This window comes from Alexandromys fortis, unplaced genomic scaffold (genome assembly GCF_014885135.2).
Source record: "Alexandromys fortis isolate MF-2015 unplaced genomic scaffold, M_Fortis_MF-2015_v1.1 scaffold_40, whole genome shotgun sequence".
Classification (NCBI taxonomy): domain Eukaryota; kingdom Metazoa; phylum Chordata; class Mammalia; order Rodentia; family Cricetidae; genus Alexandromys; species Alexandromys fortis.
The window spans coordinates 7,640,751-7,654,984 of record NW_026067966.1 but is presented as its reverse complement, the minus strand read 5'-3'; the positions used below and the strand labels follow the sequence as shown (position 1 = coordinate 7,654,984).

The 14,234-nt window shown below is 39.7% G+C and overlaps 1 protein-coding gene across 5 annotated transcripts in view; it reads left to right on the top strand.

Annotated features, from left to right (window-relative positions):
- The window catches only part of Map2 (microtubule associated protein 2), a 270,127-nt gene that overhangs the window by 234,972 nt on the left and 20,921 nt on the right, over positions 1-14,234 (top strand). For 2 of the 5 annotated variants that reach the window (XM_050154291.1, XM_050154289.1), the window contains exon 8: positions 10,852-10,910. In XM_050154291.1, the coding sequence (XP_050010248.1) occupies positions 10,852-10,910 (59 nt within the window). Of the gene's footprint in view, positions 1-1,111; positions 1,355-3,181; positions 6,887-7,069; positions 7,277-7,435; positions 7,571-10,848; positions 10,911-14,234 lie in introns of all 5 variants that reach the window. The other 3 variants (XM_050154288.1, XM_050154287.1, XM_050154286.1) reach the window with 2 other exon arrangements.

Genomic DNA, 14,234 nt, shown 5'->3' with positions numbered 1-14,234 from the left:
GGCCTTTTGCACAATGTCTAATTGTTTTATGGGACTATCATAAGAATCTTCCCACTGCAGACTTCAAAACAACTAATGTGGTTTCCTTTCATTTATTGAAGGGTAAAATGGATTCATTTGTTTTTGTGGATATTTGAAATGTAAATGAAATCAAATGAAAAAATAATTTGTGGCCGTCAGAAGCTTAATATTTGCATTTAAAGGCTGACATTATTTCCATTTATACCTTAGGGAGGAGTTATTTTTGGGAGTCTGAGTGCCACTCCATCACCTCTTTTTAGTGATTTTATTTTGAATTGCACTGTAAGATGATATTGGTAATACAGACACTTTTTCTTTCTGTCAGAAAGAACTATATATGAATTATTATTGACTAACTAGCGTGAAAACAGTTGTATTCAAGGGGGAAATGATCAAATTTTCAAGTTAAAAAGTATTTTACTTTCTCTTTCTTTTCCTTGAGTATCAAATAATTCAACGGCAGCATTAAAAATTGACCTTTATAGCCGTTTCTTAGAAGCACTGTATTTAGAGTACTCTGATGGACTTTTTGATGAAACATTGAGTAGGTAACACTTTGAGGCTAAGGCTATTTTATTCCTAAAATTGTCTTTGAAAGATTCCACATTTTAAATAATGCAGTCAGGGATTCTTGTGTAGGGACTTCCTGCATTGGAGAAAACACGTGTCTAGCCAACTGGGAAGCTTGTTTTCCACGCACCGGTACATCTGTCTTCTCTCCATCTGCTGGGGCGACACCATCTCTAATTTCCAACAAGCCTTCCCCCTGTGCTCATCTTGCTGGCATTCCCACGACGGTGATCAAGCCATAAAACCCTTTCAGCTCTCAATTTTTAAAATGAATAGCACAGTCTTTTAATTAGTTTTCAAAGTCATTTCTATCAGCATATTATACATCCCAAATTTCCATTGTGTACACAATGTGTCTGTCATTCGGTTATTAATTTGCTCAGACGGAAAAGGAAAGCATACCTGATGCCCCCAGAGAGGTCATGCAAATGGAGCTGAAAGTGTTCCATGAATAATATTTCTGTCCTTTCGTGTATTGTTCTGTGGTCATGATGTCAACATCTTTTCCATCCCCAAAAAGACGAAACGCTAAAGGGTGTGATGGCTGAGGACATGAAACCTGCTGCCCTTCCTGGGAAAGAGCATGGGGCTGCTAAGACCTCAGACTACCCCCAGGGCCTCAGTGAGGGCCAAGCGGAATCTAGCGCAGAGGCGCAGATAGTTCCAGAAGACAGTGCCCTGGCAGGGGCTCCACATGAGAAAAGTGTAAAAGAGGTCACGGAGGTGGCTTCGGACGTAAAAATTCCTTCCTCTATCAAGGAAGGTGTGTGTCTGTCAGGATTTGCATGCGTGCCGCAAATGTGTTGCCGTGGTTTTCACCAAGCGAATGCCTTTCCAACGCCGGTCCACCGCTGGGTCTTCTCATGGTCATAAGACACCATTTCAGGCTTTGTGAGCAGAGACTGTGGCTTGCGCAGATGCTGTGAGAGCTTGGTTGTCCCCTGCTGCAGCTGGTTGTCCTTTGCCATGATACAATCCGCTTTGCCGCAGGCTGAAAATGCTGTGTGAACTCTTCCTTGGTTTACCCCCTCCCTCCTCATCGCCCGTGTTTGCCAGTCACATTGCTAATACATGTATATTTTTGTTTTTATGTTTTGGGACAGCAATTCATACGCTTATTTTTCAAACCCTGGAGCTGGATTTTAGCACGTACAGGCTTAAGTGATACAATCGCTTTTGTTTGCAGCGCAGAGAGCTGTTTTTATGCTTCGACAAATGCTGCTGATTTCGTTTTCCTTCAACACCTGTCGGTGCTCCCCTTGTCATTGTCTCTGGGGGGGGGCAGCGCACCCCGGATCATGCCTGTATTGTTTGAGTTCTCATTCATCTAGATTTCATTACAGGTTTTAACTACTTCATTGCTCTCATTACAACAGCACCCACAGTCCTAGCAGGTCACGATGCCCCATCTTCAGGAGATGGCTGAATTTTTATGAGTCACCACCAGATCCTTTTCAAATCACTGAGCTAAGTGCTGGTGACCACAGGAAATAGTTTAAAAGAGACACTTAGATTGGCGTGTAAATAAAACCGAGACCATGTCACTTGTTTGATGTCAAGTATTTCCAAGGCCAACAAGAGCCAATGTGTTGCTAGCTGGCCATGTCCAGGCAATGACGTCAGGACCCTGGGGAGGAAGACATTGTAGTAATTGACTTTTTTGCAAAATGTCTTGCTCTTCCCATTGTTATAATTCAGAAACCATGACTGCAAGTTTTGGCCATTTAAGTTTAATAGTGAAAGACTGGTTAATGATAACAATGATCGTAAAACCTTCAGAAGGAAAGGAGAATGTTTTGTGGACCTTTTTTTTGTGTGTGTGGCAGTTTTAAGTTATTAGTTTTCAAAATCAGTACTTTTTAATGGAAACAACTTGACCAAAAATCTGTCACAGAATTTTGAGACCCATTAAAACAAGTTTAATGAGAGAGAAAAAAAAATTTAGATTAAGTAAAAGCTGCCTCATCAGTTCTTAGGTCATGTATGTAAAATTTGACATCAAATGTTTACTTTAACCTCAGCTATTTTCTAAAACCTTTTGCCAATAACTTTCAGTATCCCCATATGGGTCCTCACAGTTTTTCATCAAGTTACCTGAAACTGCTAATACTTGAATCATTATTTGCTTCTTGGCATGTGTCCCAGGACCTGCCAGTTCATTTTCAAATGAGAACATTTGAAATACTCAGGAAATATCCTCCATGTACATGTTCTTGTACCATGTTATCTAGTTCCTTGATGTGGATTCATTCCACCTCAATCAACAGATTGAAGACTTTCCTTTTTCCTTCTAACATGCACCGTATGGTGTATAGAAGAGACCAAATAGACAAAAAGGATAAGTAGTCTGAGGCCAACTCTTCTTATAATGTGTGTACAATTGATTTAGAAGAGGACTTCACTCAGTACTAGTACACACAAATTCTAGTCCTGACATTCCATGTTCATCCTTCAGTGGGCAGCATGCTTGCATGGTCCATAGCTTCCCCTTGACCCGCTCATTCATCTCCTATTTGTAAGTGTGATTTTAAGCTTACTGCCCAAAAGCTGTTGCCTATTGTTTGCTTAAAAACCAACCCAATTACTTCAGATTTACTTACAGCCTCGAAGATGGAATTCCCTGAGCCGCAGAAATTGGCTTCCTCTTTCGCTGAGCCTTTAGACAAGGGAGAAAAGGAATCGGAGATGCAGAGTAAGCCTGGTGAAGATTTTAAGCATGCTGCCTTAGTTCCTCAGCAAGAGATAACTAAAACTCCCCAGGATAAAAAGGATGTTCAAGACATGGAAGGGGAAAAGTCACCTCCCGTCCCATTTGCGCACACTTTTGGTACCAACCTGGAAGACATAAAACAGAACGTAGAACCAAGCATAGCAGTACCTAGCATCGGCCTGTCTGCAGAGCCTCTAGCTCCAAAAGAGCAGAAGGACTGGTTCATTGAAATGCCAATGGAATCAAAGAAAGATGAATGGGGTTTAGCTGCCCCAATATCTCCTGGCCCTCTGACACCCATGCGGGAAAAAGACATGCTGGAGGATATTCCAAGATGGGAAGGGAAGCAGTTTGATTCGCCCATGCCAAGTCCCTTTCATGGTGGAAGTTTCACTCTTCCTCTAGATATTATAAAGAGTGAAGGAATCTCAGAAGTACCACAACCCTTGGCTCCTGTCTTCTTCCAACCAGATGACAAAACGTCCCTGCCAGACACCAGTGGCCTAGCTACTGCCAAAGATAGTTCTAGAGATGAGGAGCCACAGAAAGATAAAGCAGACAAGGCAGATGTTCCAGTCTCAGAAGCTGCCACCCTACCGAAAGATGCTCTCGGTCCAGTTGGGGAAGGCGATATCAGGGAAAGTGTTTCAGGGGAAGAAAAGGGTACCACAAATCAAGAGATAAAAGAAACTTCAATCCCCAGTGGTCAGGAACTTACACTCACCGAAGATGAACCATACACAAAGCTTGACGAGAAATTAGTGGTTTCCATTGAAGAAGCTGTGGCGAAAGAACATGAACCCCCCAAATTGAGAGACGATGAAACAGGTGTAATTCAGACCTCCACCGAGCTTTCTTCCTCCAAAGAACAGAAAGACCGAGAACATGTAACCGATGAGTTAAAACAGGACTCCTTCCCTCTAAGTCTGGAACAAGCTCTTTCAGTTCCAGCCATGACCTCTGAGACCTTGGAAAAAGTGACATCTGAGCCAGAGGCAGTGAGTGAAATGAGAGAAACCCAGGGACTTTTTGAGGAGAACATGGCTGTCAAAGATAAGTTTGAAGGAGTTGGGTCTGCAACAATAGCTGAGGTTGGCGTGCCATTTTATGAAGATAAATCGGGAATGTCCAAATACTTTGAAACATCTGCATTGAAGGAAGAAGTGGCAAAAAGCAAGCAGTTGGGCAGTGATTACTATGAGCTGAGTGATGCAAGAGGAAGTGCCCAGGAATCTTTTGACACTGTACCTCCCAAGGACCAGCGTGATGAAAAGGAACTTCAGGCAAAAGAATCCCAGCCCAGTGCTCCACCAGAGGAAGCAGGATACAGCACTCTTGCCCAGAGTTATCCATCTGAGCTACCTGAAGAACCAAGTTCTCCTCAAGAAAGGATGTTCACTATTGACCCAAAAGTTTATGGGGAGAAAAGGGACCTTCACAGTAAGAACAAGGATGATTTGACCCTTAGTCGAAGTTTAGGGCTTGGTGGACGGTCTGCAATAGAACAAAGAAGCATGTCCATCAACTTGCCTATGTCTTGCCTCGATTCCATCGCCCTTGGGTTTAACTTTGGCCGGGGCCATGATCTTTCCCCTCTGGCTTCTGATATTTTAACTAACACGAGCGGAAGCATGGATGAAGGAGATGATTACCTTCCCCCTACCACACCTGCAGTGGAGAAGGTCCCTTGCTTCCCAGTAGAGAGCAAAGAGGAAGGCGAGAAGGCAGAGGAAGTAAAAGCGACTGGAGAACAAATTATTCAGATTGAGACATCCTCTGAGTCGCCCTTCCCAGCCAAAGAATATTACAAAAATGGTACCGTCATGGCCCCTGACCTGCCTGAGATGCTAGATCTGGCAGGAACCAGGTCCAGGTTAGCTTCTGTGAGTGCAGATGCTGAGGTTGCCAGGAGAAAATCAGTCCCATCAGAGGCTATGATTGCAGAGAGTAGTACTGCTTTGCCACCTGTCGCTGATGAAAACCAAGTCACTGGAAAACCTGACAGTCAACTTGAAGACATGGGATACTGTGTGTTCAATAAATACACAGTTCCTCTACCATCACCAGTTCAAGACAGTGAGAATTTGTCGGGAGAGAGTGGCTCATTTTATGAAGGAACTGATGACAAAGTCCGTAGAGATTTGGCGACAGACCTTTCACTGATTGAAGTAAAACTTGCAGCTGCAGGAAGAGTCAAAGATGAGTCCACTGCTGAGAAAGAGGCATCTCCACCCACTTCTGCTGACAAATCAGGACTGAGTCGGGAGGTTGACCATGACAGGAAAACTAGTGACAAACTGGATACTGTCCTTGAAAAGAGTGAAGAGCATGTTGAATCAAAGGAGGCTGAAGAGGCTGGTGAGAAAGTGGAGATCTTTGGGTTAGGTGTAACCTATGATGAAGCCTCTGCCAAAGAACTGACAACAGCTGAAGACACGTCACCAGAGAAAGCAGCAAAAGGTCTCAGTTCACTGCCGGAGGTGGCTGAGGTGGAACCAACCGCAAAAGCCGATCAGGGGCTAGATTTTGCTGCAACGAAAGCTGAGCCAAGTCCGTTAGATATAAAAGTCAGTGACTTTGGACAGATGGCTTCAGGGATGAATGTAGATGCCACAGAGCTCAAGTTCGAGGTTTCTCAGGAACTGACCCTCTCATCCAAAGGACCTCAAGAAGATGATTCATTCCTGGGTATTGAGTCTGGCCACATGAAAGAAGGTCTCAAAGTCAGTGAAACAGAAGTCAAAGAGAAGGTAGCAAAGCCTGACCTGGTGCATCAGGAGGCTGTAGACAAAGAAGAGTCCTATGAGTCTAGCGGTGAGCATGAGAGCCTCACGATGGAGTCCCTGAAGCCGGATGAGGGCAAGAAGGAAACCTCTCCAGAGTCATCTCTGATTCAAGATGAGGTTGCCCGCAAACTGTCTGTGGAAATCCCTTGCCCACCTCCTGTTTCGGAGGCTGACTTATCCACAGATGAGAAAGCTGAGGTTCAAATGGAATTTATTCAGCTGCCAAAGGAAGAAAGCACTGAGACTCCAGATATACCCGCCATACCTTCTGATGTCACCCAGCCACAGCCTGAAGCAGGTGTGCCTGAACCAGCAGAGGTCCCAAGTGAGGAAGAGATAGAAGCCGGGGGAGAGTATGACAAACTGCTCTTCCGCTCAGACACACTTCAGATTACTGACCTGGTTGTCCCAGGAAGTAGAGAGGAATTTGTGGAGACCTGCCCAGGTGAACACAAAGGTGGGATTGAGTCTGTAGTGACCATCGAGGATGACTTCATCACTGTAGTGCAGACCACAACCAATGAAGGCGAGTCAGGGTCCCATAGTGTGCGCTTTGCAGCTCTAGCTCAGCCTGAGGAGGAAAGGAGACCGTGCCCTCACGATGAAGAGCTTGAAGTAGAGATGGCAGCAGAAGCCCAGGCAGAACCCAAGGATGGCTCTCCCGATGCCCCAGCTACTCCTGAGAGAGAAGAGGTTGCATACTCAGAATATAAAACAGAAACCTACGATGATTACAAAGACGAGACCACCATTGATGACTCCATCATGGATGCTGACAGCCTGTGGGTGGACACTCAAGGTGTGCTTCTTTTTTCAATCTTCTCCCAAATAAAGCCCATAGCCTAGTGGGGAATTTGGTTAAGATTTAAAAAAAAAAAGAAGGGTCTCTATTTACATGACAATATGTTAAGTATATGACGGCTTTTCTGCATCTGTCACTAATGCTCTCACTGTTGTTACCATGGTTTGCTTTGCTCCACAGATGATGATAGAAGCATCATACAGGAACAGTTAGAAACTATCCCTAAAGAGGAGAAAGCTGAGAAGGAAGCTCGGAGACCATCTCTTGAAAAACATAGAAAAGAGAAACCCTTTAAAACCGGGAGAGGCAGAATTCCCACTCCTGAAAGAAAAGTAGCTAAAAAGGAACCTAGCACGGTCTCCAGGGATGAAGTGAGAAGGAAAAAAGGTTCATTTAACAATCACTTCTTTTAAAATGTGTTTTTTTTTATTAATTTCCTATTACTCTACTGAAAAAGCCTTACTTATGAAAAAATTTGTTCATTTTTATTCCAAGTGTTTATTTTCTTTCCTGATGGTATGCTGTTTTGTGTTTTCTTGTTCATAGCAGTTTATAAGAAGGCTGAACTTGCTAAAAAAACAGAAGTTCAGGCCCACTCTCCTTCCAGGAAACTCATTTTAAAACCTGCTATCAAATACACTAGACCAACTCATCTCTCCTGTGTTAAGCGGAAAACCACAGGTGACTGTTCAATTCTGCAATGTGGCTGGCAAACAGAGACGTATTTTATTTTAACCTCATTACTGTAGAAGCTTCTTCATTTTGTTTTACTTCCAAATCTCAGCAATCATGAACAGTTTCGCTATTTAAGTGTCTTGTATCATTATTCTTTTTTTTTTCCTTCCCTGCAGAAGAGGTCATGACCATCTGTCTCTTTGTCATTGCTCAGACATAGCAGTGCGTGATTGTATCTTGGCATTGTGCTCTAGTGTCACGTTCTGGGGATCCCTATTTTCATTCTGTGTGTTTGCTTAGACGATGGCGATGAATTTAACCGTGGTATGCATTCTCGTTATTTTGCTTATCTATCTCCTCCATGCTTAAGTCCATGTATATTTGTCCTATGTTCTCAATTGTTACTGCCAAATCTGTTACTGGTGTTGACTTTACTGAGACAATGGATACTGACTTGGACATGGGAAATGAAAAACCTCTTGAAGTAATACTGATTTTCAAGACTTTTTGCTTTCGATGGAAAAAAAGATGAAGAGAGAAAGGAAATGATGTCTATCCTATCAGATTTTATTCTTCAACCTCCTATACTCTATCTTTGGGATTTTCTTAAAGTTATTAATCCAGACTGCCAAATGGTCCACTATAATTCAATGTGCAGAAGAATACTAAGTTAAAACTCCCTTCCCTTTAGAGTTAATTAAATTAGAAATAAACTTGGTCTCTATAGCCTCAGCCCTGGGAGATAGAGTCAGGTGGCTCTCCAGGTAGACCTCCAGTGTGACTCGAGCCAGGGCTACATTAAGACACCAAGTATAAGAGAGAAGGGAGACACAAGTCTGTTTTGTCATGTGCTCATTTCTGTGACCCCCAAATATACACATCTATAAGCTTAAAAAATCAAGTAGAACAAAGGATGAAGCATGGTAGACATCATCTGAAAGGGGGCTTTAGAGACAGCTTTATTGTTACAAACTCTCCCTGCTCTTTCAGAGACCTGAACCCACATGGCAGTTCACAACCTTTTATAACTCCAGTTCCAGAGGATCCAACCCCAGCTTCTGGCCTCTGTGGGTGCCACACATATGTTGTAGTGACATGCAGGCAAAACACACATGCACATAAAATCTGTTATTAAAAGAAATCATAGTAAAAGTCTACACAGCTCTCTACAATGCAGTTTTATTTCAAAATTTCACTGTAGAGTAGCAGGGTATTTACTTTATATGCCTAATTATGCTCTGATAGTCTTAATTTTAAATTTTCTTAGTATCTATTTGGATATGCTTATAGTCTACAAAATATCAGGAAGAAATATTCTTTCCATTATACATTACAAATGGCTTAATATTAAAGATTTTAAAGATTCGGAATGACATCATTAATATAATGGGTCACCTTAAAGATTAGGAATGGCATCACTAGCCTAACTGGAGAAAAGGTCAGAGTCATTGATCTTCTAGAACCACCACCAAATGTTGCTAGTACTTTTGTTTGTTTAGATTTATATTTAAGGCTTAGGTTTGGGGGCTTGGAGTTTTTGAGATAAGGTATTTGTACGTAGCCCAGATCAGCCTTGAATTCATGATCCTCCTGATTTAGTTTTCCCAGTGCTTAGATTGCAAGCGTGCAACACCATGCCTTGACCGAAGTTCCGAGTAGTGTGTGTTTGCATCCTACATATAGGAACCATATGGTGTGATTTATGTAAGAACAATACCCAAGCCAGGATTTGAATTTGGAAGGCTCTTCCATATTCAAATCTCTTGAGAAAGTCTCAGTGTACCGAGCACTCCAAAGTTAGGAGTTAACATACCACTTCCACATCTTCTATCTTAATTAGCTGATTCTGTTAAATGTTTAGAAATTGTATTTGACTCAGAGAAATATTTACAGAAATAGAATATCTTTAAGAAATCCTGTATTCTACCTGGAAAGCTAAAAATGCTGTCCGAGTTGTGGAAATGAAGAGGAAAAATAAAATAATTTGTAAATAGTTGCTGTGACTGCTGCATGTCAGTGGCATTAACTCTACCTCCCTCCTTACTTATTCTTTAATGGAAGTTTGAATTTGGAAACTAACTAGGTCTCCCCTTATTTTAGTCCAAGATGAATACCAAGAGACCCCAGCAGGAAGCCTATACACAATTTAGATATTGCTGAATTAAAGCAAACTACATATATGTGTGTATATATATATGTAGGAATTTTGGATATGTCATAGAAGTTGTGAATGACATCATTTTCACTGCTTCTTGAAGAAAAAAATCAGTGCTAGGATCTGAAACATTATTCTAGCCAGTCCTACATAGAATAAAGCACACTGTAGGTGGCCATTGTCTTGATATAAAAACTCACAAAGCATAGGACCCCTTTGTAGTACACATATGAGGCTTATGAGGATAGTTTTTTTTCCTGAAAATTTCTTTACCAAGGAAAATTGAGGAAATAGTTAACATACAAGCTAGAGTATTTTATCTCTGGGGATACTGGTCAAATACTGTTATTTTTCAAAACACATATGATGATTTTATGTTGTGAGATATTAAAGTCAAATCAGGTAAGTTGTCCACAGAAAATGTGTTAGAGATAATGGAATTTAAAACTGAGACCAGAAGCAAAGAGCAGCATCGAGAAACAGCAGTAACAGATGTGGTAGCTGTCATACAGGAAGTGCATGCCTAGAACACATTCTGTATTTACTGGACTTGCCGTTTCTCATCCTCTGTCCCTGCAAAGTTGTTTAACTTCCTTTCTTGTGGTGCACTTTCACATCAGGCAAGTATGTCAATCATACTCCAAAGTGATGAGGGGCACAGGCAAAGGGGTTTGCTGATCATAACAGCCCGGGAGGTAAAATACAAAGGACCTGTACAAAAGCCAGGGGCTTGCTTCTAGAACAGAAGGGTTGGGCGTTTCTGTATCATACCAACTCTAAAACAATTTTCCAGCTTCCTTTCCTTTACACCAGGCAGCATCTGCCTTGGTGTTCTGTTCCTTCTGATCTACAGATTCTATGTGTACAGAGTAAATACTCAAAAGTACCTTGGTGTCCCATAGAAAGTGAGTGTGTGCTTCAGTAGACTCTGATCTCTGTTAACTCACACACACTTAACTGAAGCCACATAATGTATTACTGTTACCCAAGTTTCTTTGGTTACTGGATTTGAGCCTCAAAAGCAAGAAATGTACTTTGCCTTAGTCTCGTGACATAACAGAACACCCAGGAATTGGGAAACACACTTATGTGAGTTTCGGTCACTAATTTATTTATTTCTTTTCAACAGCAGCAAGTGGTGAATCCGCCCAGGCTCCCAGTGCACTTAAACAGACAAAGGACAAAGTCACTGTGAGTGAACCAAGCTTGCTTTGTCCTTTACTCTTAGTGTCCATTCAGTGTCTCACAAAATTTAGGTTTCATGTAGACATTTGTATTTATTTGGAAATGTCCATTTTACACTGCTTGCTAACCCAGCATGATCTCTAAAGCATCCAGACCAAAATTGGCTACATCTAGAATGGAAAATAACCATTTTAATGACAATATGACATTCCATTTTATTCATTCATCACAACATAATCAGTTTCCTGTTATCTGGCTTTCAAGCTACTTCCTGTAGACAGTTTAGTATTATTGCTATTGAGGTCTTTGGTGCAGTGAATTTTCTCTTACCAAAACTTTTGGTTAAAGACAATATTGCATTTGAAAGTTAGTGTCCATATTGTCAAAGTCATACTATTTTTTAATTTGCTAAATTGTAATAGTAAATAGAGTATTGTTTAAATGTGCTTTTATTAATGATTAACTATTTTATATGTGTATCACTCCCTTTTCCTTTTTTAATTTCTTTATATCATCAACTGTGTTTTAAAAAGACAGAAACCAACATGAAATATTTTGCTCTTTTTAGGATTGGAAGAGAGATAATTAAATATATGCTAATGAAACCCTAAATTTACAATGAACAATCTGAATAATTTCAATATGTAGGTAATGAGATAATTTTAGGGTCCTTACAATCATATATGATATTTAAGTCACAGTTCTTAGCTTATCAAACATGGTAATACTTTACACTTCTACATTGTTATTAATAAAAACAGTTTTTAATTTCCAATACTGGCCAAATATTTGATACCCATATCAAACTGAGGGTCTTTATTTGATAAGGGAAGAAATTCAATGTTTATATGAATACTTTTAAATTAGACACATGACTTAATAAATTGTAAGTAATATAACTCATTTATTGCCTTCATAAATATGGAGCTGTATTTTGAGTGCAATGTGGTAGTGATATTTGAATCTACTATTTATGATTTGAAAAACCTAGTATGTTACCATGTATAAATCCTGAACATTTTTAGCTATTATGATCTTTTATTTCTGTATCTAATTTTCTAAGTTTCCTGTAAAAAATCCAGTCGGGAAAACTAAGCATAGTAACTTTATAAGACAGTATAGTGCCTAGATACAACAGTCATTTAGTATTCATTATATATGAATAATTATTGGTATTATATTATTTTTAAAATATAGAAAATTTCAGTCACAGATACAGAAATTAAATCTGAGAATTTCCCCTTTAGAAAAGTTTTAAGTGCACATTCTGGGAAAACTTCAGGAAGTTTTCAAGTTGTTTCAGGTCCAAGCAACTCATGAGCTTGGCATTTCATACTTAACTTTGAACAAATGCTATGTACATTACTGCCGTAAAGCTAACATTGCCCTTCCAAATTACATGTGTCTAAAGAAAGGTTTATTCTGTTTCTGCTTTTGATTTATCATTTGTTTCACCTTCTAATATCTAATATACTTCTTTACAGTTTCCTAAATCCCCAAATTTCCTCTTATTTGATTTACTGTGAATAATTCACTCCAACTCAGAGTTTCAGTTACTCTTTATTAATAAGCTCACCAACCCCTTCCATTATTTTGTTTAAGTTTTGCGTAGTTGGGCTTAATACTGGTGCTTATCTCGTGCTTACTTAGAAGCAATATCATCTCTTTGTTCTTCTTTCCTACTTACATTTTGAACTCCATTCTTCTCTGCTAAAATCAATCAAGAAATAGTGACTTGTGCTAACCCAATTACACTTCCCACTCAAGGTGCTGGTACCACAGGGAGGAGAGAGATGTGCATCTGTGTAAGCTTATGTCTCCACAGAAGCGTCTGCAGAGTTAAGGTTTGGGATGAAAATCTCAGTTTCATCCTCTATTTTTATAACAGCCAAATCAAAGTAATTATTTGAAGTAATCTCTTTGGCTTTGTCATTCCTGTCTATATTTCTTACAGTGTCTCCCAGGAGACATGTGGCAAGCAGCGCAGCCTATGTTAGAGCCTCCAATCCAGTCCACTTTTCCTTGCATGCAGTCTCCCTAGGATTTATCCTTACTTGTAAATTAAATGCTGTGGGTTTTTTTTTTTTATTAGGAGTCTGTTCATTGCTGGTTGCCTTTTTAGGATTCATACACGTTATTTTGCTGTGTTGTTGCTTATCCATAAAATTCATTTCAGTTAACAAAATAACTTGACCAGTTTGTATTTTCTCCTAAGGTGATCTCATATAATATTTCTTATCATTTTTTTCTCGTTAAGTAATGCAGATAATCAAAAAAATAAATTTTCTTAATCTTTAAGGTAAATATTTTCCATGACTAGGCCTCAAATGTGTATTGTTTTCAAGATTCTTAAAACGTGATAGAGTTATAGATATATTGCCAACATAAAGGCTACACTTATTAAAGGAACAATTCCTGCAGGTGCCCATTACACTTTCTAACTACAGCGTAACTGGTGAACCTGAAGATCGTGTGGGGACCTCAAACATAAAAACCATAAACAATATTTTATGTATATTCTTGTTAAATACGAACTGTGCATACAACCTTCAGGCAATCCAGAATCTACTGCTTGCCTTTGTCTTTAAATCCAGCTCATAGGAAGGTTTGCTTATTGCCACTGTATTATCCCTATCTTAAGACTGATTCTCTGCTCAGTTTTTTAAAATTGGAAACACATCCTTGAAATGTAGACTTCATGATGTTAGGGACTCTCATTGCAATCTGTTAGAGTAGTGTGATTTTACTCACGAAAGTATTAGCAGTTTGTCCTAGGGTTGGCCATGGTGCTGACTGTCAGTCTCATCCCAGATGAGGAACCTCTCAGAGAGCATATTTCTCCTGTCTTGATGGAGCCACAGATAAAAAGAATAATAGCTATGAAAGAAAGCAGTAAAATTCAGAAATCTTTGACTTTCTTAACAGTAGATCCTATTATACTATATATACTATATAACAAATATAACTGAAAAACTTTGATGGGCCACCTCTATGTTAGAAGAGAAACACAAGTTCCCATTTTCTCAAACCTATTCATTATTATTTCTTATTTGTTTTATGAAATATCAACTAAAAACCAACAAAATAAAATGCCTTCCTTTGTGACATATTCCACATACAGCATATGCAATCGATAATATATAATCTAATAACAGCAAGTTGTATTCAATATGACACTTGAACTCTCTATCAGGCATTAAAGGAACTACTACTATCTCTTTCACAGGCAAACTCTGGGAACTGAAAAAAATACATTAAATTATTAAACCCATTTCCTTAACTTTAAGTGTGTATAGTATTTTGCAGTGAGAATGATATAACTTGATACGG